The sequence below is a fragment of the Dromiciops gliroides genome, chromosome 3 (assembly GCF_019393635.1).
Source record: "Dromiciops gliroides isolate mDroGli1 chromosome 3, mDroGli1.pri, whole genome shotgun sequence".
Classification (NCBI taxonomy): domain Eukaryota; kingdom Metazoa; phylum Chordata; class Mammalia; order Microbiotheria; family Microbiotheriidae; genus Dromiciops; species Dromiciops gliroides.
Window position 1 is genome coordinate 302,634,069 of NC_057863.1, and position 26,636 is coordinate 302,660,704.

General features: G+C 40.2%; 1 protein-coding gene across 3 annotated transcripts in view; it reads left to right on the forward strand.

Moving 5' to 3' along the window:
• Positions 1–12,226: 12,226 nt before the first annotated feature.
• BCLAF3 (BCLAF1 and THRAP3 family member 3) overlaps positions 12,227–26,636 on the forward strand; it is a 101,937-nt gene continuing 87,527 nt past the window's right edge. For 2 of the 3 annotated variants that reach the window (XM_043995480.1, XM_043995479.1), the window contains exons 1-2: positions 12,227–12,414; positions 13,119–13,229. In XM_043995480.1, coding sequence (XP_043851415.1) covers positions 13,186–13,229 — 44 coding nt within the window. In that variant the 5' untranslated portion in view covers positions 12,227–12,414; positions 13,119–13,185. The remainder of the gene's footprint in view (positions 12,415–13,118; positions 13,230–26,636) is intronic. The other variant, XM_043995478.1, reaches the window with a different exon arrangement.

The window sequence follows — 26,636 nt, forward strand, 5'->3', positions numbered from 1 at the left end:
TCTTGGTTCTGCTCATTTCACTCAGAATCAATTCATATAAGTCTTTCCAGGATTTTCTGAAATCAATCTGCTTATTATTTCTTACAGCACATAGTATTCCATTACATTCATAGACTACAATTTGTTTAGCCATATTCCAACTGATGGGCATCCCCCTCAATTTCCAATTCTTTGAGACATTAGACATTGTCAGGTAACTCTCACAAATCCAATTGGTTGTCACATCTTGACGTTTCTAGCTCAACAACATTTCACATGTATTCTCTTCTTACCACTCAAACAGCCATCACACCAGTTAAAATATTATCACCCTTTAAGAGGACAATTGGAATAACCCCTTGTTGGTCTTTCTGCCTCAAATCTTTTCCCATTCCAATTTCTCCTCTATACATTTGCCACATTGACTTTCCTAAAGTGGAGGAAATGTTGTTACTCCCCTCCTCAGTAAACTCTAGTGACTCTCTATTACTTTCAGGATCAAATATAAACTGTTTGCCATTTTAAGGCCCTTCACAACCTGGCCCTTATTCATAAACTTTCCATCCATCCTTATTAGGCATTACTGACATCTATACCTGAAATGTTCCTCTTCACCACCCCAATTATTATAATTTTGCTATTTCTCCCTCTCATTCATCTAACTTTTTTCTTTGAGATTCTATGCCTTTCAGTGTATTAGGTACTAACATTATTTTTTTGGCTATGGTGCCTTTAGGAATAATGTCATTTCCCTGTGTGGCACATACACTTTTTTACCACTCTTGGTCCCAGGAAGGTTATATCTCTATTCTTCAGCAGTCTAGCATATCCTGAAGGGATATCTCTTTTTTCTACTGGGATTGGCTTGAGCCCCCATTGCTTGTTAATTTTGCACTGGCTTCAAACCCAGCTTTCATTCCAACTCTCAGTTTCTTGTGACTTGCTCTCCCAACCAAGTTCAGAAATTCCATTTCTCATAACCCAGAATGGAAAAATTCATTAATGAAAAGATCAAGGACTAAGGCCTGTTTTTAAGGAGCTATATGGCCTCACAGAAAAAAAGTGTTAAAGTCTCTTTTGCTTAGTCCCTCACTGGATACCAGGAGAGAAAGAATCAACTAATTCACTCAAACCCTAATGGAGTAAAGGGAAGTAACTGAAGCTGACCATATGATTAACTGAACAGGTACCAGTTATGGGATATCTACATAGTCTCTTCAAGGACTTTTCCTTACATGTCACCTATTCTTTCAGAAGCCATTTCCCTGGTGTCTTTTCCATGGAGAGGTTGTATCAGCTAAGCAAATTGATGATGTTCTGAGTGTATATCAGACCCCTCTTGTATGGGCTTATCTTGTTTAACCATGATTATCACTTTTGTTTTTTAAAATTCTACCTGAAGCACAATAAATTCTGCTCTGCCCCTTCATTTTACCTCCATGTGACTCAGTGTTTCAGGTGTGTTTCTTTTTTTTTTCTTTTTTCTTTTTTTAGCAACAAACATTTATTTTATTTTTTCCAGTTACATGTAAGGGTAGTTTTCAACATTCATTTTCATAAGATTTAGAGTTCCAAATTTTCCTCCCTCCCTCCCTCCCTTTCCTCCCCTCTCCACAAGATCGCAACCAGGTTATATATGTACAATCCACAAGTGTGCTTTTTATCAGTTCTTGCTATGGGGGTGCATAGTAAGCTTCCTCATTATTTCCCTGGGATTGTCTTGGATCATTGCATTGCTGAGAGTAGTTAAGTCATTCACAATTGCTCATTGAACAATACTGCTATCACTATGCACAATGTTCTCCCAGCTCTGCTCACTTCACTATACATCGATGTTCATTAGTCTTTCCAGGTTTTTCAGGGATCATCCTGTTTGTCATTTCCTGTAGCACAAGACCATTTCACTACAATCATATAGCACAGCTTTTTCCATCATTCCTCAATTAATGGACATTCCCTTGATTCTCAATTCTTAGCCTCCACCAAGAGTTGCTATAAATATTTTTTGTACAATTTTCCCCCTTTTCTCTTTGTCATGATTACTATTGTTAACTGTTTCCCTTCCATCCTACTCCCTTCCCCATGATATTTATTCTATTATCCATCTTCTTTCATCCTACCACTCTTCAAAAGGGATTTGCTTCTGTCTCCCCGACTCTGCTCTTCCTTCTTTTGCCCCTCTCTCTTTATCCCCTTCCCCTCATATTTTCCTGCAGGGTTAGAGAGATTATTCTACCCAATTTAGTGTGTACATTATTCCCTCCTTGAGCCAATTCTAATGAGATTGAGGTCTTTGAGCCAATTCTGATGAGTGTTAGGCTCATTTACTGCCCAGATTAAATAGATTATGCCACCCAGTTGGGTGTGTGTGTTAGTCCCTCCTAGAGGTAGCTCTGATGAGTTTAAGGTCTTTGAGCCTTTTCTGATGAGTGTAAAATTCATTTACTGCCCTGCTCCTCTCCCATCTCTTCCCCCACTCCATAAGCCTTTTCCTGTTTCTTTCATGTAGGATTTCACCTCTGCCCTTCCCCCTACCCCAGTGCATTCCCCTCACCCCTCAATTTAACCCTAAAGATGTCATCATGGGGCAGCTAGGTAACACAGTGGACAAAGCATCACCCCTGGACCCAGGGGGATCCCAGCCAAAACCTGGCCTCAGACACAAGACAGTCACCCACTGTATGATCCCAGGTATGTCCCCCAGCTTCAATTTTTTTTTTTTATGGTTCTCTAGGGTCTTGTATTTGAAATTCAAATTTGCCATTCAGTTCCAGTCTTTTCATCACAAATATCTGAAAGTCTTCTTTCTCATTAAAGTCCCATTTTTTTCTGCTGAAAGATTATGCTGAGTTTTTCTGGGTAGGTGATTCTGGTTGTAATTCCATTTCCTTTACCCTCTGAAATATCATATTCCATGCCCTCCGGTCCTTTAATGTAGAAGCTGCTAGATCTTGTGCTATCCTGACTGGGGCTCCACAGTACTTGAATTCTTTCTTTTTGGCAGCTTACAATATTTTTTCCTTGACCTGAGAGCCCTGTAATTTGGCTATAATATTCCTAGGAGTTTTCCTTTTGGGATCTCTTTCTGCAGGCGATTGGTGGATTCTTTCAATTTCTATTTTAGGTTCTTCTTCTAGAATTTCAGGGCAATTTTCCCTGAGGATATCTTGGAAGATGATGTCTAAGCTCTTTCCTTGATCATGGTTTTCAGGTAGACCAATAATTTTCAAATTATCTCTCCTGGACCTATTTTCCAGGTCAGCAGTTTTTCCCAGAAGATATTTCACATTGCCCTCTATTTTTTATTCATTTGGATTTGCTTTATTGTGTCTTGGTTTCTCATAAAGTCACTGGCTTCCATTTGTTCAATCCTCATTCTTAGGCAATTATTTTCATTAGAGGGCTTTTGTACCTCCTTTTCCATTTGGCCAATTTGACTTTTCAAGCTGTTGACTTTTTTCTCATGTCTTTCCTGCATCACCATTTCTCTTTCCATTTTTTCCTCTACCTTTCTAACTTTATTTTCAAAGTTCTTTTTTTTTTTTTTTTTTAGTGAGGCAATTGGGGTTAAGTGACTTGCCTAGGGTCACACAGCTAGTAAGTGTTAAGTGTCTGAGGCTGGATTTGAACTCAGGTACTCCTGACTCCAGGGCCAGTGCTCTATCCACTGCGACACCTAGCTGCCCCTTCAAAGTCCTTTTTTGAGCACCTCTATGACCTGAGACCAATTGATATTTTTCTTGGAAGCTTTGGATATAGGGGCCCTGATGTTGACATCTTCCTCTGAGGGTGCGCCTCGGTCTTTCTTGCTACTAAAGAAACTTTCTATGGTCTTCACCTTTCTTTGTCTGCTCATCTTGCCTTTCTTTTACTTGACTTTTAGCTCCTTAAAGTGGGGCACTGTTTCCAGGCTGCAGTATCCCAAGCTTAAGAAGTCCCAGGTGGTATGATTTAAGGAGGATCAGGTTTTTCACTCACCCGGCCTGTTTCCTGGTCCGTAGATGACCCCAGACCAACTTGCTAATCAACCAGCTTTGTGTGTTGTGGTTGTTAGCTCTGATGAGCCTGTGCCCCTCCCCCACCTGGGCCAGTGCTACTCAAGCCTACCTCCTGGTTCTCAGCAGGCATGAAAAATCCAAGTTCTGCCTCAGCACCAGCATAGACCCCTGTAGTCTCCCCCCTACCCAGGGCTCAGCCCTCTCACCAGACTGAGCATAGTTCCAGACGACACTTGCACTTCAGCTGATTTAGAGGCTCTGGGGGTCTCCTTCTCTGGTGAGGCCTTCCTAGGACTGGATCTGTGTCAGGGTGACTGTAGGGTTGGGCTCGACTCCTGTATCAGCACAGCCGTTCCCTCCTTCTGACCTTCCAAGCCATTCTTGGTTAGAAAATGATTTCAGCACATTCTTCTGTGAGTTTTGCTGCTCCAGGCATTTTCCTATGGCGTTATTTAGATGTTTTTTGGAGCGATCATGGTGATTTCTTATAAAATACATACTATTGGATTCTGTTTTCTTATACATTTTACTATTTTTATAAGTTCATCCATTCACATTCACAGTTATATTTATGTCAAAATTGTGATTTTGAAATACATTGTTTGATTTTGTAGTTATGATAAGACTCCAATAAAGAGTCGCTTATGCTGAGTGGTCCTAAGATCCATAAGACATTTAAACAATCATAGACCTCTTGTACTTCTCCTACTACCCTGATTCATTCTGACCCTGTGTCAAGCAGAAAATAATCACAATCTCTGATGGGTCGACTGTAGCATCTAGTGAACTATTTCTTTCTTGCTCTCTCAACTAACTCAAACCCTTGTCCAGTTTCTGGTCCCCATAAGGAGAGACCCCTCATTGGAGCCTGGTGTGGATAGGTGACCCTAGAATTTCCCCACCACATCTGAGACTGATTAGGAATGTCCCCACCCACATCTGGCATTGATTACTTGTTCTCGACCAAGCCCATTGTTACACTATAAAACTTCCCCGCTCATTCTCCTACTCTGACCATGTATTCTCCACCTTCTCTCCCTCCTCTCCCTCCTCTCCCTCCTCTCCCTCCTCTCCCTCCTCTCCCTCCTCTCCCTTCTCCCCTTTTCCCCTTCTCCCCTTCCCCTCTTCCCCCCTCCCCTTAGAGCTGGGTGAATTTCTTTGTATCAGTAGGATTGAGCCTCTTTGTCTCTATTGCCATATAGTGTGTGTATGTTGTTTTTTTATATATTGTTGCTGGGTTTTGGGGTTTGTTTGTTTGTTTGTTTTTACCTGCTTGCTGTGCCTCATAATAAAGCTCACCAAAGTACCAATTTCCAGTGAATTCCTGCATCCAGGTAAATTGCTTTAATAACCCAAGTCTGAAGGCCAAATAAAGCAGTTTGCTAATTGTGTATTTCTCTCTTGTACTGTTTCTGTTTTCCCTTAGTGTCCCTCTTTGCATAGAAAAGGATGATAAAGGAGAAGGAAGGTGCTCAGTTCAAGTGATGTGAAATTTCAAGTGATTTGTCTACTCTACACCCCCTCCTCTTTGTCTAGATCCCCATCACCAGTTTTTAGACTTTCTTTTCTTTTAATACTCCCTTTCTGATTTACCTCCCAAAGTTCAAGCACTTTTTGGATTGTAACTATCGCTCTCTTGACTATACCATCCCTCTTACACTTTTTTTTCCTATGCTTTTCCTCTTAAATCCTTTTGTGCACGCTGCATGTGTTCGTGTGTGTGCCCGTGCCTCTTGCTGTCTCAACACCAGTGCTATTTAGTGGTTTTGTGGGAAAATGCCTACTTTTGGGGTAATGGCATGGCCTGCAAATTTATGACCTGCAAATTGGTTAGTCACTCTTTTTTTTTTTAGTGAGGCAATTGGGGTTAAGTGACTTGCCCAGGGTCACACAGCTAGTAAGTGTGAAGTGTCTGAGGCTGGATTTGAACTCAGGTACTCCTGACTCCAGGGCTGGTGCTCTATCCACTGGGCCATCTAGCTGCCCCAGTCACTCTTAACTAGAGTAAAATCTCTAACTAAGCAGACCTAGTCCTATACCAGAAAGGAGAATAAAATCTTGCTAGGAAGATCCTCCTTTTTATCCTAAGGACTCACCAGAGGCTGGGAATTTACTGCTACGGGGAAGGAAAACCTCTGTGCTTAGGTTTCCCCAGGTGGGAAGGTTCAAAGGCACTCTAAATCCCAACAAAGTATCTCAACTAGTTGCTTAGAGAATTGCTGGCCTTTCATTGTGCAAATAATACCACTAAAGACTGAAAAGGGCAAAATCTTAAATGGCCTTTGCCCTATACCCTTACTGGGTGGTGGGGATTGTAACATGGAAATAACTGATTTTTTGGATCTAGACTGTGAAGGGTGGGAAGTAAAGTCAAAAGAGTGAAGGGTTTGAAAAGAGGAAGGATAGAGGAATTTAAGGGTGACAGTATTTAGGGGAGAATTGTGGGAAGAAATTAAACTCAACAATTATTGTCTACGCTGTGTTAAGTGCTGAGGATGCAAAGACAAAACGATATTTCTTTTTCTTAGGGAACTTATATGTCACTTCAGGGGATAGGACGTATATACTAGTAAATATATAGTATACTTATAGTAAGTATAGTATACTAGTAAGTATAATATTAAGGTAGGGTGTTATAGGGCAGAAGACATATAGACAAGGTACTGCAGGAAAATGTGAGATGGGAGAAAACAATTTTAATTGAAACAATCAATAAAAGTTGCTTGGTGGAAATGGTACCTAACCTAAGCTATGAGGGCTCTAAAAGGCAGAAAAAGCACAAACCTAGGACAAGGGCAGCCTGCCTAAGAGGCAAGGTATGTCCTGTAAAGCTCAGGGAAAAGGTAGTAATAGTCTAGTTTGACTGGAATGTAGAATTCATAAAGGAGTAGTGTAAAATAAGACTGGAAAAGCAGAATGGAGCTAAATTTTGGAGGGTGCCAAATGTCATGCCATTTAAGACTTCTTTATTTTATCCTACAGTATATAGGATGGGTTCCTGTCATGTTAGTTAAAAAAAAAGAAGAAACAACAATAATGAGAAAATTTATGGCATGCAACTGAAACACCTTAAACAAGTAATTGAAAACAAAAAAAATCGAAAACAACAGAAATGACAGTGATAGCAGCTATAATAATTTACCCAGAAATTTAACCAATATAAGTTAATTTCTACAAGGGGACCAAAAAAGTCCAAATAGCACTTTAGTCAGCTAAAAACTTATTTCTTGCCAAATGGCAACGCTGAGTTAGAAACTAAAATCATTTATAAAATCTTTAAAAGATGGATGATGGACATTTATGAGCAGTTATCATCTAATTAAGCAGAAAAAGCAGGAGAGGTTAAAACCCTTAATGAAAGCCTTTTCTTTCTCCTGATAGAATGTAAGCATTTCTGTCTTTGTATTTCTAGCACCTAGCACAATGACCATGTATTCTCCACCTTCCACATGTAGCAGAAGTTTACTAAATGCAGATCGATGAATTGAGTATATTCTATTGCTTCAAAGAAGGAAGGGAAAAGGTAGAAAATAGTGGGAGGATATCTAGAGTTGGAACAGATTAAAGGGTTGATATTAAAGATACTCTATCAAGTCAACTCATCCCAAAGGCATTTATGGATAAAAATGGAAGGATGACAAATAAAAGAAAGATGGAAAATATTTTGCAAAAATCACTGTAACAATCTTCTCTCAAGGATAGCATAACCAACATACCACATGTACTTACAGAGGAGGCAAAGATGTCACTGAAGAAAACAAAGAAGGGGAAAACAGCCAGATTGGACCAAGTATTTACAGAGGAGATATGTGCTTGATTAGAAACAATTGTGAAGGCATAGAGGAACCAATAAAGACAAAATATCTGAAGGAGCAGAAGATACTAAAGGCAAGGGGGAAAAATTCAAACCTTATTACTATAGAAAAAAAGCAACTAAGGGAGCAACAATAATCATTGAAATATATACCTACTTTACCATTTATAAAAAAAAAACTGTAGAAGATTCATCTCAGGCAGTCACTACACATTTATTAAGCATCTGCCATATGCCAGTGACCGTGCTAAGCAATGGGAATATAAGGAAGGGCAAAAGAGTCCTTGCCCTCAAGGATTTAACAGGCTAAAGGGGAAGACAACATGTAAACAACTGTGTATAAACAAGCTATATACAGGATAAATTGGAAATAATCAACAGAGGAAAAGCACTAGTACCAAAAAGCTATATATACAGGACAAATTGGAAACAATCAACAGAGGGAAAGCACTAGAATTAAGAGTGATTGGATAGGGGAAGCTAGGTGGTGCAGTGGATAAAGCACCAGCCCTGGATTCAGGAGGACCTGAGTTTTAAATCCAGCCTCAGACACTTAACACTTACTTACTAGCTGTGTGACCTTGGGCAAGTCACTTAACTCTCATTACCCCACCAAAAAAAAAAAGAGTGATCGGATAAGGCTGCTTGTAGAGAATCATTGACAAGAATCTTAGTAGGAAAGAAATGGGTTTTGTCAAATAACATTCAGCTGTGGATCATATATTTATCATTTCAAAATTGTTGCTCATCCTTCATTTTCAAAGAGGACCAATGACATCACAGGTTGTTATCTTGACTTTCTCAAGAATTGGATTTAAGTGAGGCGGTGTTGCACAAAGTCATCAGACTCACTTCCAAAGTCAGAATCCAGTGGATGAAAGTCAGGGGATGAAGTGAATGACCTTGGCATCTCTGATGTCTGAAAAAGCTCTAAGCAACACACAATGCCTACTTCAGTTGTCTTCATGGCCATTGGGACAAGTAGTTCTCATCTGCCCATTCCACTGAGGAAGTCTTCACATGCTTAGGATAGACATCCTTCTAACTCATCAATGGATTTGAAGCCCTTCTGTCACCCTCAACCTGGTTTAGAACATCTGCCAAGATGGTTTTACTGGGGTGTGGCTGCTGTACATGATACAGCTTCTTGGAGCCACAGAGTTGGTTGAAAGTAGACAGCAGGGCAGCTAGGTGGTGAAGTGGATAGAGCACCAGCTCTGGAGTCAGGAGTACCTGAGTTCAAATCCGGCCTCAGACACTTAATACTTACTAGCTGTGTGGCTCTGGGCAAGTCACTTAACCCCAATTGCCTCACTAAAAAGAAAGAAAGAAAGAAAGAAAGTAGACACCAAAGGTGAATAAGCAGCCCTGAAAAGGGCTCAGCAAGCCCTCACAGGAGACATGATAGTCTTCCCTGAAGAGAATATAAGATTCCATTGTGCTTATTGTTTATTGACTATAAAAAACTTTTTGATTCAGTAGAAGAAAACACAGTCTTCAAGGTTCTTTTACAAGATATCTTCTATCCCTATATCAGAATAATTCTAGAGTAGTTGGAACATATAACACAAAAATAATCCTGTTTAAATACCCTTTGATATTGAATATCAGCCATGAAAGCAAAACCCCATATTTGTAATGTCTGCATTTACTGGTGTTGCTACATGGCAATGAGAAATGGTATATAAGTCTCTGAAGACTTAAAAATGAATATCACACAGAAGGCAGTGGAAAACCTCATATTGGACTCAAGCTGGCTACAACATATAACCAAGGAGATAATGTGACAGGAATAAGAGACATTTTGCAAATTGACTCCTCCCTTTTTACTCTCTTCATAGAATCTAATGTCTTCATTTTCCTTCATCTTCCCACAACCATCCTGGAATCCCCTGGAACCACAAAGAAAGAAGCCAGATTGCTGGAGGGTTGAGGAATAGGAACCAAATGTATTTCCTGTGGTATATCAGAATTGGAAGGGACTTTCTGGGAGGTCTTCTAGTCTAACTTATACTAGAAAAATGAGTTCCTTTTACAAAAGTTTCAAATATATATTTTTATATTTATATATGACACAAATATTCAACTTTTGTTTAAAAAACCTTTATTGATTAGAACCTCCTCCTTCTCCTGTCTCCTGAGGCAGCCCATTCCCACATTTGAATGGCTCTGAGATAACACTTCTAAAAGTGCTTTGCAAACCTTAAAGCACAATTTAAATGCCAGCTGAGACAGCTGGGTGGTAGAATGGATAAAGTACCAGGAAGACTCATCCTAGCTGTGTGACCCAGGGCAAGTCACTTAACCCTGTTTGCCTCAGTTTCCTCCTCTGTAAATATAAAATGAGCTGGAGAAGGAAATGGCAAAACATTCCAGTTGCCAAGAAAACACCAAATGGGGTCACAAAGAGCTAGACATGACTGAACAACAACAAATGCCAGCTATTAATAATAATAATTGCTATGAAGTTTTCTCTTTGGTGGGGGTCATAATCTACAACTTGTTACTTAATCAATCAGCAATCATTCATTTAAGCCAACATTATGTGCTAGATACTATAGATTGTAGGTAGTCCCTACCTTCAAGCTTATATTCTAGTGGTTGCCAGATTGTAAATTGAAGTGTATAAAGGTTATTGGGGGATCAAAAATTTAGAGTTGTAAGAGGTCAACTGCCAACTGAAAGATGTCTGTATTGAAGGGATAACATCAAAACTAGGTGTTTAAAACCAAGATGAGTGTAAAGTTTGTAAACTGAAACAGATTCTCTCTTGAGGGAATTTAGATTTTAAAATTTAGGTTCTTTTTCCCCAAAGGGGAAGATGCCCAGAGAATACAAAGGCCAGTTGTCAAGATTTAAATTCCCCTTTTTCCTAAAGGAAAGAAAACCAGAGGAAGATGATGCCTGTGGAATTAAGGAAAGGTTTTTATTAAGCAGGGAAAGGGGGAGGCAGCTAGGTGGCAGTGGATAAAGCACTGGCCCTGGATTCAGGAGTACCTGAGTTCAAATCCAGTCTCAGATACTTGACACTTAACTAGCTGTGTGACCCTGGGCAAGTCACTTAACCCCCATTGCCCTGGGGGGAAAAAAAGGCAGGGAAGGGGAGAAAAAACCCAAACCAAAACGATGGGCATGGGTACTGTCCAAACTATACTGAACAGGATGCCAGGCAATGGATGGGAAGAGTTTATATACCTTTGTTTAAAAGGAAGGTAAGGAATTTTGGGAAAGGTGAGCTTAGAGAGGAATGAGTCAGGGACCCCCATTCCAAAGGGGAGTGGGGGGGTGGAGTGAGGAATTCCAGGTGTCAGAGCTGTGGCCCTTTGATATCCAAATAGGAAAGCATTCTTGGTGATAAGCAGTCCGTAGTTCAAGGCTTGATAAGATGTCTTCAAAAATAGGATATTCCCATAGTCCCATAACCAAAGTTAGGGGAGTCGCTGGAGATGAGGGTGTCTCCAAGAACCTTAAAATAGGCTGTGACCAAGAGTCCCAAATCTACAGTCAGGAAAGTCTTTGAAGATAGGGATGTCTCTGGAAGGTCCACAAACAATCAGATTGCTCAGGGTTAGTGTCAGAACTGGTATGAGCTTCTAGCTGGGTTTCTCTTGGTCTGCAAAGGATTGTTGATGGGTCAAGCCACTCCCTCTGTATCTTAGTTAATACAGCCAGTCCTCAAAAAGCTCTTCTCCATCACCTGGATAATTGGGGAGCTCGACCACAGATTCACCCTAACAGGTTTGGGAGGCTAAAATTAGCAGATGCCTGCCCTTCCCCAGATTTGGGGTTGAGAGGATAGTGGGCTGTTTTTGAATTTGTGACTCAGGCTCCCCATACTCTTTCTAGGAAGGGTCAGAAGGCCTGAAAACTGGCGTAGCTGGGCGTGCTTGACAAATAATAACGGTCTGCATTTATATTGCTAACCTTAAAGCTAAGAGCTTTCCATAAATCATCTCAATGAATCAGAGACTGGGCTCTTGCTGGTGGGGGGGGGGAGGGGCTTTGATGGCGGATGAGGGAAGGCGTCAAGTTGATGTGTACCCACTTGAGACACAAAGCTGGGAAGCCCATAGCCCGGTCATGACCCTGAGGCCACGGTTATCCTTCACTTCCGGGTTGCTCCCCTCTTATTTCCCCCACCCCAACCCTCCTGGGGCCGCTGCCCCGCTCTGGGGGGGGCGGGGATGCGCTTGCGACCCCTCCCAGCGTGCCCGCCTCCTTCGATCAGCGCAGGGCTAAGTGCCAGGGGAGCGCATGCGCATATAGCCCTCCGCCCGCCCCCGCCCGCCCCCGCAAGGTGCTAGGTGAGTGCGCGTGCCCCGGGGAAAAAGGCAAGAGGGAGGCGGGAGCGAGCCTGCGTCTGGGCCAGCCGGGGGAGGGATGGGAAAGTAGAGGCAGCCTAGTGTCAGTGGAGGGGGGAGGAAGAGGCGGTTCGGGGCGGAAGTGGTTCCGGGTCCCCGTAGCTACGGCTTGCAGCTGCATCCCAGGCAGCCTCAGAAGCCGCCCGGATTTGGGAGCGGGTGGAGGCGGCATCGGCGGCCGAGGAAGACAAGCTGCGGAGCTGGAGCCGCAGGCGGCTGCGGCCTCCCGGGACTTCCCCGCCCCGTTCTCAGGGACTCCGCGGTGAGCCTCCGGGGAGGGGTGCTGGGCGCGGCGGCCCGTACAGGGCCGGGACCCCCGCCCGTGCGGGGAGGGTGGGTGCGTGGGGGCTACGGACTAATAGGGAGGAAGGCGCAGACAGCGGCAACACTTGGGGGTGTAGCGGATGAAAGTGTGTATTACACTGACGTTGTTGCTGTTGCGTTCTTTGGTTTTTGTTGTTGGGGGGTTTTTTTGCCTCCTTCATATTAGGTGTCCCTCCCCCCTCCCCCCAAGTCGTACCCTCATCTTTCCCTTGCCTGGGGGTGGGGAAGTTTTGGGCAAGTTTCTTGGAGACGTATTTCGGCCCCTGCAGGTGGTAGTCCTGGCGCAGTGAGTAGATCGAGCGCTTGACTTGGAGCCAGGTTCAAATCCTGCTTTAGACTTCTGCTTGCCCTCCTCGGCCAGTCACTGTACCTCTCTTTAGCTTCATCTATAAAAACATTGATAACAGCACCTCCCTCCTGGGGATTGAGGATACAAGGAGTTAACACCTTAAGCACTTTGTAAACCTTAAAGCATTTATATTATCGTTATTATTAATTATCGTTATTACTGCTAATTCCCCTCAGGGGTATGGTTGTGGGGTGGTCACTGCACTGGCTTTTGTAGGAGTTTGGCCACTAGGTTTTCCTGCCCGAATGCTGCCAAAGGTCAGTGAGTTCCCACCCTTCTTCATTCTTCCGCAGCCTGGAGTACCCGAGGACTGGTAACATTTTGCACGGCATCGTTGGCAGCTTGGCGGTGTTCGAGAGTATGTCCTTGTCCCTGGGGGAGTTAACCGGTTTTGAGCCTGCAGAGTAAGTAGTGGTGGTTTGGGGAGGGTGAGGAAGGGAGGCAGGGATAAAACAACATACCAAAACTTAGGGGTTGAAGCTGAAAGCGGTTCTTAAGGGGGTAAAAATGATCTTCCTCGCCCAAAGAACGGAGGAATCAACGAAGTGGGCATTCAGCTAAAAAGATTGGGTGGGCATTCAGTTGAAAAGACTAGAACAAATCGAAAATCCCCAACCAAGCAAGAGAAGTAGAAATGTTGAAAAATTTAAAAGATCAATAAAACAGAATGGAGGGTAGCAAAAGCTGGTCTACTCAAGAAAGACAATGTGGGGGCAGCTAGGTGGCCCAGTGGATAAAGTACCAGACCTGGATTCAGCAGGACCTGAGTTCCAATCTGGCCTCAGACACTTGACAGACACTAGCTGTGTGACCCTGAGCAAGTCACTTAACCCTCATCTCCCCCCCCCCCCCCCAAAAGGGTTAGAAAGTATGGCATCAGACTTTTTCTACTGTTGATGAGAAGTTTGTCCCAAATTATGAGAGCTATTATTATGGCCTTGTATAAGGTAACATCTAAAAAAATTTTTTTAAATGGCTAAAATTTCATCTTTTGAGGGTACAAGATCAATCTGACAGACAAGAATGGATTATTGCAAGGTTTGCACTGGAGATGATACATGGAATAAAAGGTGATGAGAGGAACGAAATTATATTAAAGAATTTAAAAGGCTTCCACAGGAACTCTAAGGGAACCAAAAGGAAAAGCAAATATTCTTGTGATTTTTGTAGTTTTTCCCCATGTTTTTTTTGTTTGTTTTGCGGGGCAATGGGGGTTAAGTGACTTGCCCAGGGTCACACAGCTAGTAAGTGACAAGTGTCTGAGGCTGGATTTGAACTCAGGTACTCCTGAATCCAGGACCAGTGCTTTAGCCACCTAGCTGCCCCCTTCCCATGTTTTTTTAAAAAGTAAAATGAGCTACATCTCTTTATACCTTCCTTTTTTTAAAGGAAACAAACAAAAAATAGACAGAATGGTAATGAAGCAATTTCGCATCTCCTTCCTGTGGTATTGTAGTATTTTCTTGAGTGAAAGGTGCTTCCAGGTCCATAGGAGTAGACCAAGACAGGAAGTTTTTGGCTGCTGAATTGCAGTTTGGCTTTTCATATTTTATATTGAAATTTGAGCCAGAGTATGTTAATGTGTTTAATATTCTAGTATGTATAGCCATTAAAATTCCTTTTCTCTAAAAATCTATTACCATAACCACCATAAAAGACACAATTTTAGATATAGATTAATATTTGTGTGTTAATATATTACTTTTCAGCTGTGCATTAGAGTGCCTTTCTCTAACTTGTTAATTTTACTATTAATAACTAAGGTTGAAGAATGCTTTAAAATTTGCCAAGCTCTTTACATCCATTATATCTTTTGAATTTCACAACAGTCCTTTGAAGATGGATAGGGATGAGGATGGGAGGGATCATATTGTCATTGTTAAGAGGAAACTTCCTGGTTGATAAAACTTCCAACAGTTCAGCTTGGCACCTTATAGTTTTAGATGAGGAGTTAGAAACTTTTTTGTTTCATGTACCCTTTGACAGTGTCCTGAATGGGTCATATGAACCCTTTCTCAGAATAATGCTTTTTAAAGTGTATTACAGAGGAAATTAGTCATTGAAATTCAATTATCAAAATTGTTTTTAAAGTTCAAGGACTCTAGATTAAAACAACCCGTCTTTTCTCAATACCTAGGGCATTGAGAGGTTAGTGACTTGCCCACAGTCATAGTACTGGTACATGTAAGTGACAGGACTCAAATCAGGGGTTCCCTGCCTTTGAAGCCAGCTCTTTATCTGCTATTCCAGGTTGCCTTTTGAAGTAGGAACTTCATTTTTTATCATCTCTTTCCTACAAATAAAGGAATGGAATGCCTGACTAGCTTATGAACATATAGTAAATAAATTCAGAGCTAGGATTCGAATCCAAATATTCCCGATTTTAGGGCATTATTACTTCTACCTATGCTGCCTCTGCTATATTGATTTCATAAATCAATTTAATTTTCATTTTTAGTTCATACCAGTTTATAGATGTTTTCCAAATACAGATTAAAAATCCATATAATTGTCCATTCTGGCAATGGAGTTAAATTCTTGAGACATCTGCTGGAAGTTTCATTCCTCTAGAAGTAAAACATCTGTTGAGTTTTTATTTCTTTGCTGAGAGAACTTTGGATTTAATCCTGGCCAACTAGAACAGTTTTTGATACATTAGTATTAGTAACTGGGGGAAAGTTACTGTCATCTTATAGTTTATATCAGCCGGGGAAAAAATAAATATCTAGAATAGTTGGATTTATATTTGAGATTTTAGGAAAACAGATTTTAAAACTTTAGAGAAGGAGGCAGCTAGTGGTACAGTGGATAAATCCCTGGCCCTGGATTCAGGAGGACCCGAGTTCAAATCCAGCCTCAGACACTTGACACTAACTGTGTGACCCTGAGATGTGAGATGCTAAAGGAAAGTAGTAAACACCTACTCTGTGCTAGTCACTGTGCTAAGTGCTTTACAGATATCTTGTTTGAGCCTCACAACAAACCCTATTTATTGTTGAGGAAACTGAAGCAAACAGGTTAAGTGACTTGCCCAGGGTCACATAACTGGGAAGTGTTTGAGACCATTTATGAACTCAGGCCTTCCTGTCTCCAGGTTGGGTGCTCTAGCCATTGGGCCAGGTAGGTGTCAATGAAATGTTGACTGTATTGTCATTAATGATTCCAAAGAGAGTAAAATGGTAAGTTACAAAGGCTTAGATGAGCTTGTTTTCTTAGGAGCATTTGATCTTTGGTTTTAAAAGTAGTTTTGGGGTTTTTTTGGGGGGTTTTTTTGGCAGGGCAATGAGGGCCAAGTGACTTGCCCAGAGTCACACAGCCAGCAAATGTCAAGTATCTGAGGTCAGATTTGAACTCAGGCCCTCCCAAATCCAGGGCCAGTGCTCTATCCACTGCACCACTTAGCTGCCCCCTAAAAGTAGTTTTTTGTTTTTTGTTTTTAATCACCTTCTTGGGAGTGACAGTCCTCTAAAACTGGAATGCTCACTCTGGGCTCCTCACTGTCCTTATTGGTGACTATGAGTGTCATATAATTTATTCCATCTAGCTAGCATCAACCAGGCTTCCTGGCCTTGTTCTTTCTAGCCTAACTGCCGGTGATGTGCCCTCAGATACCTAGTTAGCCAGGTTGGTACATTGGATAGAGCACTGGGCCTGGAGTCAGGAAGACCTGAGTTCAAATATGGCCTCAGACACTAGCTGTGTGATGCTGAGCAAGTTTTCTCAATTATAAAATAGAGAGGATAATAGCATCTGCCTCCCAAGGTGGTTGTAAGAATTAGTAGCTAATATTTGTTAAGTGCTGAGCATAGTTTGGGGACCTAGTAGTTCTTAACAAATCCTTCCTTCCTTCCTTCCTTCCTTCCTTCCTTCCTTCCTTCCTTCCTTCCTTCCTTCCTTCCTTCCTTCCTTCCTTCCTTCCTTCCTTCCTTCCTTCCTTCCTTCCTTCCTTCCTTCCTTCCTTCCTTCCCTCCTTCCCTCCTTCCCTCCTTCCTTCCCTCCTTCCTTCCCTCCTTCCCTCCTTCCCTCCCTCCCTCCCTCCCTCCCTCCCTGTGTGACCCTGGCCAAGTCACTTAACCTCGGCCTCCCTTTCCTTAACTAAAATGGAGACAGTCTACCTCCTAGGGTTGTTTTAAGGTTCATATGAAATACTTGTAAATCACTTAGTATAGGGCTTGGTACATAATTGTTGCTTAATAAATGCTTGTTTCCTTCCTCCCTGTTTTTTACCTGAAATTACTTTAGGCAAATCACCTAATTTCCTTGGTTTTTAGTTTGTTGGGGTTGTGTGTGTGTGTGTGTGTGTGTGTGTGTGTGTGTGTGTGTGTGTGAGGAATGAAGTGATTGGAGAAGAGCATTTCTGGCTCTAAATCTTAATAATTAAACGAATGGTTTGTCTCCTGGATGGCCCACATTAGTCTACTGAGATTGGGCAGTTAGGTGGTGCGGTAGATAAGAGACTGGCCTTGAAGTTGAGAGAACCTGAGTTCAAATTTGACCTTAGACACTTACAAGCTTTGTGACCCTGGGCAAGTCACTTAACTGCAATTGCTTTACAACATCTGGGGCCATCTCTAGTCGTCCTGATAACATATCTTGCCACTGGATCCAGATGGCTCTGGAGGAGAGAGTGAGGCTGTGACTTTGCACAGCCCTGCCTCATTTAAATCCAATTCAGTGCAAGTCCTGACATCTGTTATGGTCCTCTTTGAGAACAAAGGGCACACGACAACTCAGGTCAACTGAATTTGAAAATATGAATTGGTAGGGCAATCACCTTTCTGGTAGAAAATGTCTGGAATCTTGGAGGAAGAGAAACGAAAGTTAGATCTAGTTAAATTAGTATTTGAAATTTTAGGAAAGCAAATTTCACAAGATTTTTGTGTTGCTTTGGCATGTCTGCCTTCTCCCTCATAGAAACTACCATCTCTGACTTTATTACTGCAAAGCATTTTTTTTTGCTTAGTAAACCAAGTTATGCTAGAATAGAGTTGGCCCTTCTGTTCTTCTTGAGAAAATATTGGTACAAATACTTGTCTTCCAGTTTGATTGCTGTTTCTGTGAAAAAGATAGTTTTAGTGGCGTATAGCCTGAATCAAGTGGGGTGTGAGCTTAGGATGCATCAGGATGGCCAGACGGTTTGTCATGGGGGAGGTAATAATTCAACTGGATTCTGATCATGCCACTTGGAGAGTTTTGTGTTCAGTTGTGGGCATCCTTCCTTAGGAACAACACAGGCAAATCAGAGCCAGAGGAGGGCAGCAGTATTGGTTTGAGGAGTTGTTTTGCCTGAAAAAGTAGATTTAGGTGAGAAATAATACCTGTTTCAAGTTCTGGAATAATTGCCATGTTGGGAAGAATTACATTTATTCTGCCAGACCACTTAAGCCTAAAGTAGCTGGTGGAAATTGCAGAGAGGCAGATTTTGATTTATTATGAGGAAAGTTAATAGAGTAGTCCCATGGGGCTGGTGGGTTCCTCATCACTGGAGATCTTCCCCCAGAGGCTGGATGACCACTTATCAGAATCATTGTAGATGGGGGTCCAGTGAATGTGGATTAATGGGACCAGATGATTATTATTAAGGTCAATTCTGAGATTCTTCAGTTTTGATTAATTACTCTTAATGAGGTATTTGATAATTCTTAATTTTCCCAAAAAAGATAACATGTTAATTTCATGTTTGTAATTTGTCTAGTACTTGAGTTTATGAAATGATAGGTACATTTTCATCTGTTATGTGGATCTATACATCTCACATTTACATAGCATTTTATGGTTTATAGAGCATTAGATTTGAAGTCAGAAGACTTAGGTTTCAACCTCCCAGCTCTGCCATACATATTTTGTGACAGGCTATTTTCACATCTGGGACTTTGGGTACATATATACCCAACATGTGTAGACCTCCTGTTACAAAGATGAATAAGACTAGTCCCTTTCCTCAAGGAGCTTACAGTCTAAGCAGATGAGAGAAAACATGGACAGAAGTCATAATAAAGAATATAGCTGCATGAACAAGATAAACCCAGGGCTGTGGGAATTTAGAGAAGGGACTTCTGGACTGTAAACTCCATGAGCAGCTGAGACTTTTATCTTAGCTCTTTGTCCCTAGCATGCAGTAGGTGCTCAGTAAATATTCGTCACCATAAATTCTGCCTAAGGTGACTCAGAAAAGCCTAATGGAGTAGGGTGGCATTTGAGCTGAACTTTGTATCATGCCACAGTTTTTTGTACAAGTGGATAGATCCCCGCTTGATTTGGTGGTTGTGGGACTCTTTCAGGGAGTCATTAAACTAGGTGGCATCCATAAAAGATATATTAATACTAAATATACATTGTAGTTGTTTTCTGCACTCCAATGTGCTTTTCTAGAAAGACAAATAAATGCCCACCAGGCACAGTTTTGTTTTCAAGTGTTTAGCAGGGTGTTCATGTGCAGAAAAAGGTCGATTTTAAAGTGCAAGTCAAAAAAATAATAATCAGCTCTGACATAATAAATTCATAGATTTAGAGCTAGAAGGGACTTCATAGAATTGAGTCATCTAATCCAACCTACTCTTTTAAAAATACTGTTGATAGCTTTTGTTTTTACATCATCTTCATTTCCAAATATATCCCTCCCCAATTCTTCCCCAGAGAGCCATCCTTTTTAACAATAAAAACAAGTCTGAGAAAAAAGGCAGCTCTGCAAAAGTCACACATCAGCCAAGTCTGACAGTATACTCATTGTTCCATGCCCAGGTCTCCCAAAGAATAGAGGAGGTACATTTTTTTTCCTCTTTCAGAATGAAGTTTGATCATTATAATGAGCTTAGTTTTTTGTTATTGATGCTCTGTGCCTCTACATGGGTAGTCATGTATAATTTCCTGATTCTGCTTATTTCATTGTGGATCAGATCATAAGTCTTCCCATGCTCTGTATTATTTATGTTCATTGTTTTTAATGGCAAAGCGATATTCCAGGATACTCATATATATCACAGTTTGCAACCCCTTCATTTAAACATTTTTTAAAATGTTAACCAAGATTATACAAAGTTAACAAGTGGAAGAGCCAACATTTGAATTTGGGTCCTTTGAGTTGAAATGTTCTTTCCAGTGTATCATCCTGCCTCCTTGGTGTATACTACAGTAATAGGAAATAGTTGAACAGTGACCTTCACCTTTATCCTTTTTCTGTAGGTATCCTGGTGGGCACCATGAGCTCTTCAGTAATAGATACTTAGAGGAACTTGTACCATGGTCAGTCCCTTCGTTTTAGTCAGGAATTCCTGATTTTGTACCTCCCTGTTTTACCCCCAGCTGCTAGTGTCTGTCTTGAAAAAAAATTTTGCCTTTTATTTATTTAATACATATATTTGTGTATATGTTTACCCACAAAGAACATGAGGTCTTTAAGGACAGGAATTCTTGTTGTTTTGACAATTTGAGGGATAACCTCAGTTAATTTGCATTTCTCTATTAATAATTTAGAGCTTTTTTAATAAGGTTTTTAATAGCTTAGATTTTTTCCTTTGAAAATTGTGGGTTCGTATCCTTTGAAGATTTATCTACTAATGGGGGCAGCTAGGTGGCTCAGTGGATCGGGCACTGGCCCTGGATTCAGGAGAACCTGAGTTCAAATCTGGCTTCAAACACTTGACACTAAATAGCTGTGTGGCCCTGGGTAAGTCACTTAACCTTCAATGCCCCGCCTTAAAAAAAAAAAAGATTTATCTACTGATGAATGGCTCTTATTCTTAATTATTTTAATTAGTTCCTGTATATTTTGGATAATCCCCCTACCAACACCCATTTACATATTTCCCTTCTAATTTTAACTGCATTAGATTTGTTTCTGCAAAAACTTTATTTCATATACTCAAAGTTGTTCATTTTATCTTCTGTAATCTTATCCCTTTGGTATTTGTCAACTCTTCCCCTGTCCATAGATCTAAAAGGAAATTTCCTTAATCCTCTGATTTTCATATGATATCACCTTCTATGAGTAAATCCTATATCCATTTGGAGCTTATCTTGGTTAAAAACCGAGAGAATTGGTTTATGTTAGCTGACAAACTACTTCCTAGTATACTTAGTAGTTTTTGTTAGAGAGTGATAGTGATTGTTTATTTTAGTAGCTGGTCTTTGGGGTTATCAAAATACTAGACTCCTATATTCAGTTGCTTCTGTACGCTCTGCACCTAATTTGTTCTACTGATCCCTCCTGTTTTTTAATTAGTACTAAATTGTTTTAATGATTTACTGCTTTGAGGTATACTTTGAGATCGAGTACTGATAAACTCCATTCCTTTTTATTTTTTTTTCACAGTTGTCCTTGAGATTAGAGATTATTCACGGAAAGCATTCATCTCTGAATTTCATTACTTTTTGTAGCTCTATAAAGTAATCTTTTGCTGATTTGATTGGTATGGCATTGAAGTAAATTATTTTAGATATATTGTCATTTTTCTTATATTTACTTTACCTGCCCATGATCAATGAATATTTTTATAATTATTTAGGTCTATATTTATTTCTGCAAATGTACTCCCAAATATTTTATGCCTTCTATGGATATCTTGAATGAAATTTCTCTTTCTAGCTCTCCCTCCTAAGTTTTTTGGAGGGTTCACTAGGGTCTTCAAAGTAAATTATCATCTGCAAAAAATTAATTTGTTCAATTTTTATTAATTCCTTTAATTTTCAAGATCTCTGTTTTGTTTCTTGGTTGGAGATTTTTTTCTTTGTTCTAGTCTTTTTAGTTGCATGTCCAATTCATTGAATTGTTCTTTAGGTGATGAAAGCATTTAGAGAGAAACATTTGACTGCATTCCATAAATTTTTGTATCTTGTCTCATTATTGTCATTTGATGAAATTTAATTTGTTCTTTTAACCATCACTTTTTCTTTAGAATTATGTTAATTAGTCTCCATTTACGTTTCAATATAGTATACTAGTCATCACTCAGTTCTTGGTCTCAAGGTGGAACATATTTTTTGGGGGGGGGGCAGTGAGGGTTAAGTGACTTGCCCAGGGTCACACAGCTAGTGTCAAGTGTCTGAGGTCGGATTTGAACTCAGGTACTCCTGACTCCAGGGCCTGTGCTCTATCCACTGCGACACCTAGCTGCCCCCCCTTTACTTTTTAATCCTTTTTTCAAGGACTTTTCATTGAATATAATTTTTATTACTTGGTGATCAGTAAATGATGTATTTAGTCTATCCGAAATGGGTACATTGAGGTCCTCCACTGTTACAGTTCTATCTTCCTGCAGCTGTTTGGTCTATCTCCCCCCCCCCACACACCTATATATCCATATTGTATTGATATTGATTCATTAACAAGGGTGCCTTTTAAACATAATGTAATTTTCCTACTTATCTATTTTTATCATCCTATATTTACTATAACCACTTCTGAAATTCTGACTGCTACCTCTGCTTTTAAAATTTCAGCTGAGGGGCAGCTAGGTGGCACATTGGATAGAGCACCTGCCCTTGATGCAGGAGGGCCTGAGTTCAAATCCGGCCTCAGACACTTTTACACACGTATTAGCTGTGTGACCCTGGGCAAGTCACTTAACCCCAATTGCCTCACATTAAAAAACAAACAAACAAAATTTCAGCTGAAGCATATTGGGTTTCACACCAGCCACTAGTTTCAGTCTTTGTGTCTAGTGTCTTTCTTGTAAACATGTTGTTGGATTCTGTTTTCTAATTTATTCTGCAATGCTCTTCCAGTTTATGTTTAAGTTCATCCCATTTATGTTCAGTTATGTTTATTGTGTATTTCCCTCATTTTTCCTCCTTCTAACCTTCCTCCACCCTTTATGAATAAGAAGGTGGTAAAAAAAAAAAGTGGGAGTTTGCTTTACACTTGAATGAAACTGCTTATTTCCTTATTATGGCTTCTCTTCCCCTTGCCTGCTCCTTCTCCCAGGTTATTACTCTTTGTTAGCTTTTAATTCCCACCTTGGTGTTTTCCTGTCTGATATTGGAGTTACATACAAATATTTCTGAATTTCTCTGAACTCAAATTTCTGACTTTATGGTATTACATAATTGGTTCAGCTTTTTTTCTACTTTCTATCACGTAGTGCTGCTATGAGTATTTTGCTATATATAGAACTTTTGTTTCTGTCTGGTCAGAAGTGGGATTTCTGGATCAAAGATCATGGATCATTTACTAACTTTTCTTATACTTCCAAATTGAAATCTAGAGCAGTTAGATCACTTGACAGCTCTACCAGTTTTGCATCATTATGTCTGTCTTCCCAATCCTCTCAGGTTGACCACTGCCATCTTTTTACTTAGAGTTAATTTTAAAAGCATGTCATTTCTTGTAGTAAATGTGGAACCTGAGAAGGATTGTCGAAGGAAAAGTTCATCATGGCATAATTAGTGGCTGAAGTGCTGGGATTGGAAAACTCTGGAGGAGTTCCTAGGTATATGTCTTGTTTCTGAGATTTATTAACTGTGTGACTATGGAGTGACTTCGTGTTTTGATCTGTAAAATGAGGTGATGATAATGGTGGTATTTATACTATGCAAAGTGCCTTGTGTGCCATCTTATTTGAGCCTCAGAACAGTTCTATGAAGTAGATGCTGTTATTTCCAGATGAGGAAACTGAGGCTTAGAGAGAGAGAGAGAGATGAAATGACTTGTCTATGCTCAGACAGCTAGTGAGTAACTGAAGGATGATTTGTACTAGGATTTTATGACCACATTCAGCCATCTATGATCCTGCCCAGGTAGGTGGGACAGTGTTGGACTTGGAGTTAAGACCTGAGTTCATATTTGGCCTCAGACACTTAATAGCTGTGTGATGCTAGGCCAGTTACTTAACCTCTGCTTCAGTTTCTTCAACTGTAAAATGGAGATCATCTTAGTACTTATATTCCAGGGTTGTTGAGGATCAAATGAAATATAATGGTATAATGTAACACAGTCCCTGGCATAAAGTAGGTACTTTTAAAACATGCTTGTTATCTTCCCTTGTTTCCTTCCTCCCTCCCTCCCAGAGAACCATCTCTGATAACAAAATTTTTTTTAAGAAGATGAAGACGAGAAGAAAAATTAAACTAATGAGTATATAAAAAATTCTGACATGCTGTGACTCACACTTATGGACATCTTTTCTCTCTGCCTATGGAAAGCAGTGAGAGAAAGTGTCATAATTTTTCTTTAGAGCTAAGCTTGTACTTTGTAATTTTGCTACATTGATTTTTGAATGTTTTGTGTTCTTTTAATTTACATTGTTGTAACCATTGTGAATATCGTTTTCTTGGCTATGCTATATACATGCATTTCTGACAGTATATGTGGATATTTTACATCCTTTGTTCTTTTGCAATGAAGAAAGAAGGAAATGTGTTTTTTCAATTATTCAGGGCCAAGTGTGGTCATTAAAAATTTTTTTTAATATAATTTTCTTCCCCCTCATAGCCTACTGTCATTCTAGTTGAAACCTTACAATTTTCATTTTTCTGTTCATATTGTCATTGTGTCTGTTGTTTTCCTAACTCTACTTACTTCACTGTGCATCATTGTATAATTCTTCCTATGCTTCTCTGAATTATTCACATTTGTCACTTGTTAGAGTAAAGTAATATATTATTATATTCATGCACCACAATTTATTTAACCCATTCCTTAATGGACGGGAGTCTACTTTGATAACATTTCTTTTTTCTTTCTTTCCTCTTTTTTTTGGGGATCACATTTTTTTGCTTACGTTTCTTTACTATCACTATTAATATTTTGTTGTCTTTGTGATCTTTCTGTTTTTGGCTCCTTGCAGTATGTTTTTAGCAGTGGCATATGTGAGGCAAACTTCATGGTCTAGTGCTGAGGTGTCAAACTCATGGCCAACCTCAGAGTTGTAGCCTGCAGCCGATGAAAATGCAATTAAACAGATAGTGGGTCCACAGGGATCCATTTCTATTTGAATTTGACAACTGTCCTATGTGAGTAGAATGTTGGACTTCACCAAGGGTTTCCTATACTAATGAACTCATAAGTGAAATTTTAAAAATTGCTGAAAAATGGGCAATGGATAGAGGAGAGGTCATAGAAAATGATTTTAACAACTTAATACAGAAGTTTAATTTATGTAAATTAATTGCCTTAAAGAAAATACCAAACAAGCATAAAAACTGCGCTTTTCAACAAAGCTTTGATTGGTTTCCTTGCTTAGAAGATATGAAAGCCAAAGAAGACAAAAGAGGGAAATAATGTTGGAGAGGAGCAAACACATTAATACTGCTGGTGGACCTGTGAATTTAGCCCAAACATCCTTACTGACTTTGAGCCTACCACTCTATCTACTATACTAGCAGTCCATAAAATATTTTCATTATGCACTCTATTAATTCAATTTTTTTAAGCACTACCTTCCCTTCCTACCCCACTTCAGTATTTGGTACAGACTCAGTATGTTCTACTGTACTGATATATGTGAATTATAAAATGTATAAAATTTTTTTTAAAGTAGACAATAAAGATAAAATGATATTTGATCTAGAGTTAGTAGGAAGCCCCTGGAATTTATTGGTGGGGAGTCACATGTTCAGACATGGCAGTGAGGAGAGACAGAAGGTTAGGATATCAGTTTGCAATTATTGCACATGTTTATTGCTATAGTCTAAGGGAAAGCTGATAAAAACTTAAACTGTGATTGTAGCTGTGAAAACTGTTTCTTTTGATCTCTGACATGAGGGGATCCCTCCTGAGATGACAGAGGTTCCCCTTTTGATCCTTGCTTTCTAGGACCAGGCTCATACTGCCCCAGCCCTCATTCGAGCTATGACTTTCAGAAGGGAAAGTTCCTCTCTAGGGATCTGATTTATGTCTAAATAAGGCCTGAGGGCTAGTCAGAGGTGCTGGAGAAAAGCCCCTTAATAAGTTCAGATGCCTTGAATAATGTGTCATAACAATGGCAGACAGTTTGGTACTCAAGTTTTATTGACAAATAATAGGGAAGGGTGGAGAAGAGAGAGGGGAAAGAGAAATGGGAAGGAAGGGACCTGATACACAAGTCAAACACATGTATATATACATATATGTATGTGTATATATACGTATACAAATATATAGGTATACAGACACTTAGATAAATACAACTCACGTAAGGGTAGCACTGTATTGGGGAGAACAGGGACACGGGTCCATTCAGGTGGGAAGGCTTGGTCCCACAAGAGGAACATATTTCTGGGGAGGGCAGTTCTACTTCACAGTACTTTTCTGAGAGTAGGATACTTAAGCCTTGATTTTGGTGGCCACGAAGAGCTGACTGATTTGCATGTCAAGGTTCAAGGCACAGTAGATTTTTGAAATAGACAGATGTAGGGGAAAAGACAAATTGATAATTGGCAAGATCTGACTTTGGGGCACAGAGCTGTCAATCTTGAAAAGATTACTGTCACAATTTTTCCATGGCCAATCCTGTAGCAGTGGTTTCCATGCATAGATTCTATGATCTACAGCCTTCCTTATGAGCAGACTGTCATGGTAGTCTCAAGATCATTAGGCCTTATCTTACAATGGGGTGCAAAGAAGGACCAGATGTGAAAGGTATGTGGGTTGTGACAGAGTGAAGATTGAAAATAACACTAAAGTTGTGAAAGGTTAAATGGCCAGAAGGATGGTAATGCCTTTCACAAATAATTCAGAAGTTTGGAAGCTGGGTAGACTTGTGGGGAAAGTTAATGTAATGATACCCGCTGTCTAGATGACAAACCATCCATGCCTACTCTGTGTGACTCATTACATCCTACCCAAAATGTAAGGAAGTAGGGCTGTTGTTACTGAACACTAGAAGCAAGCACAG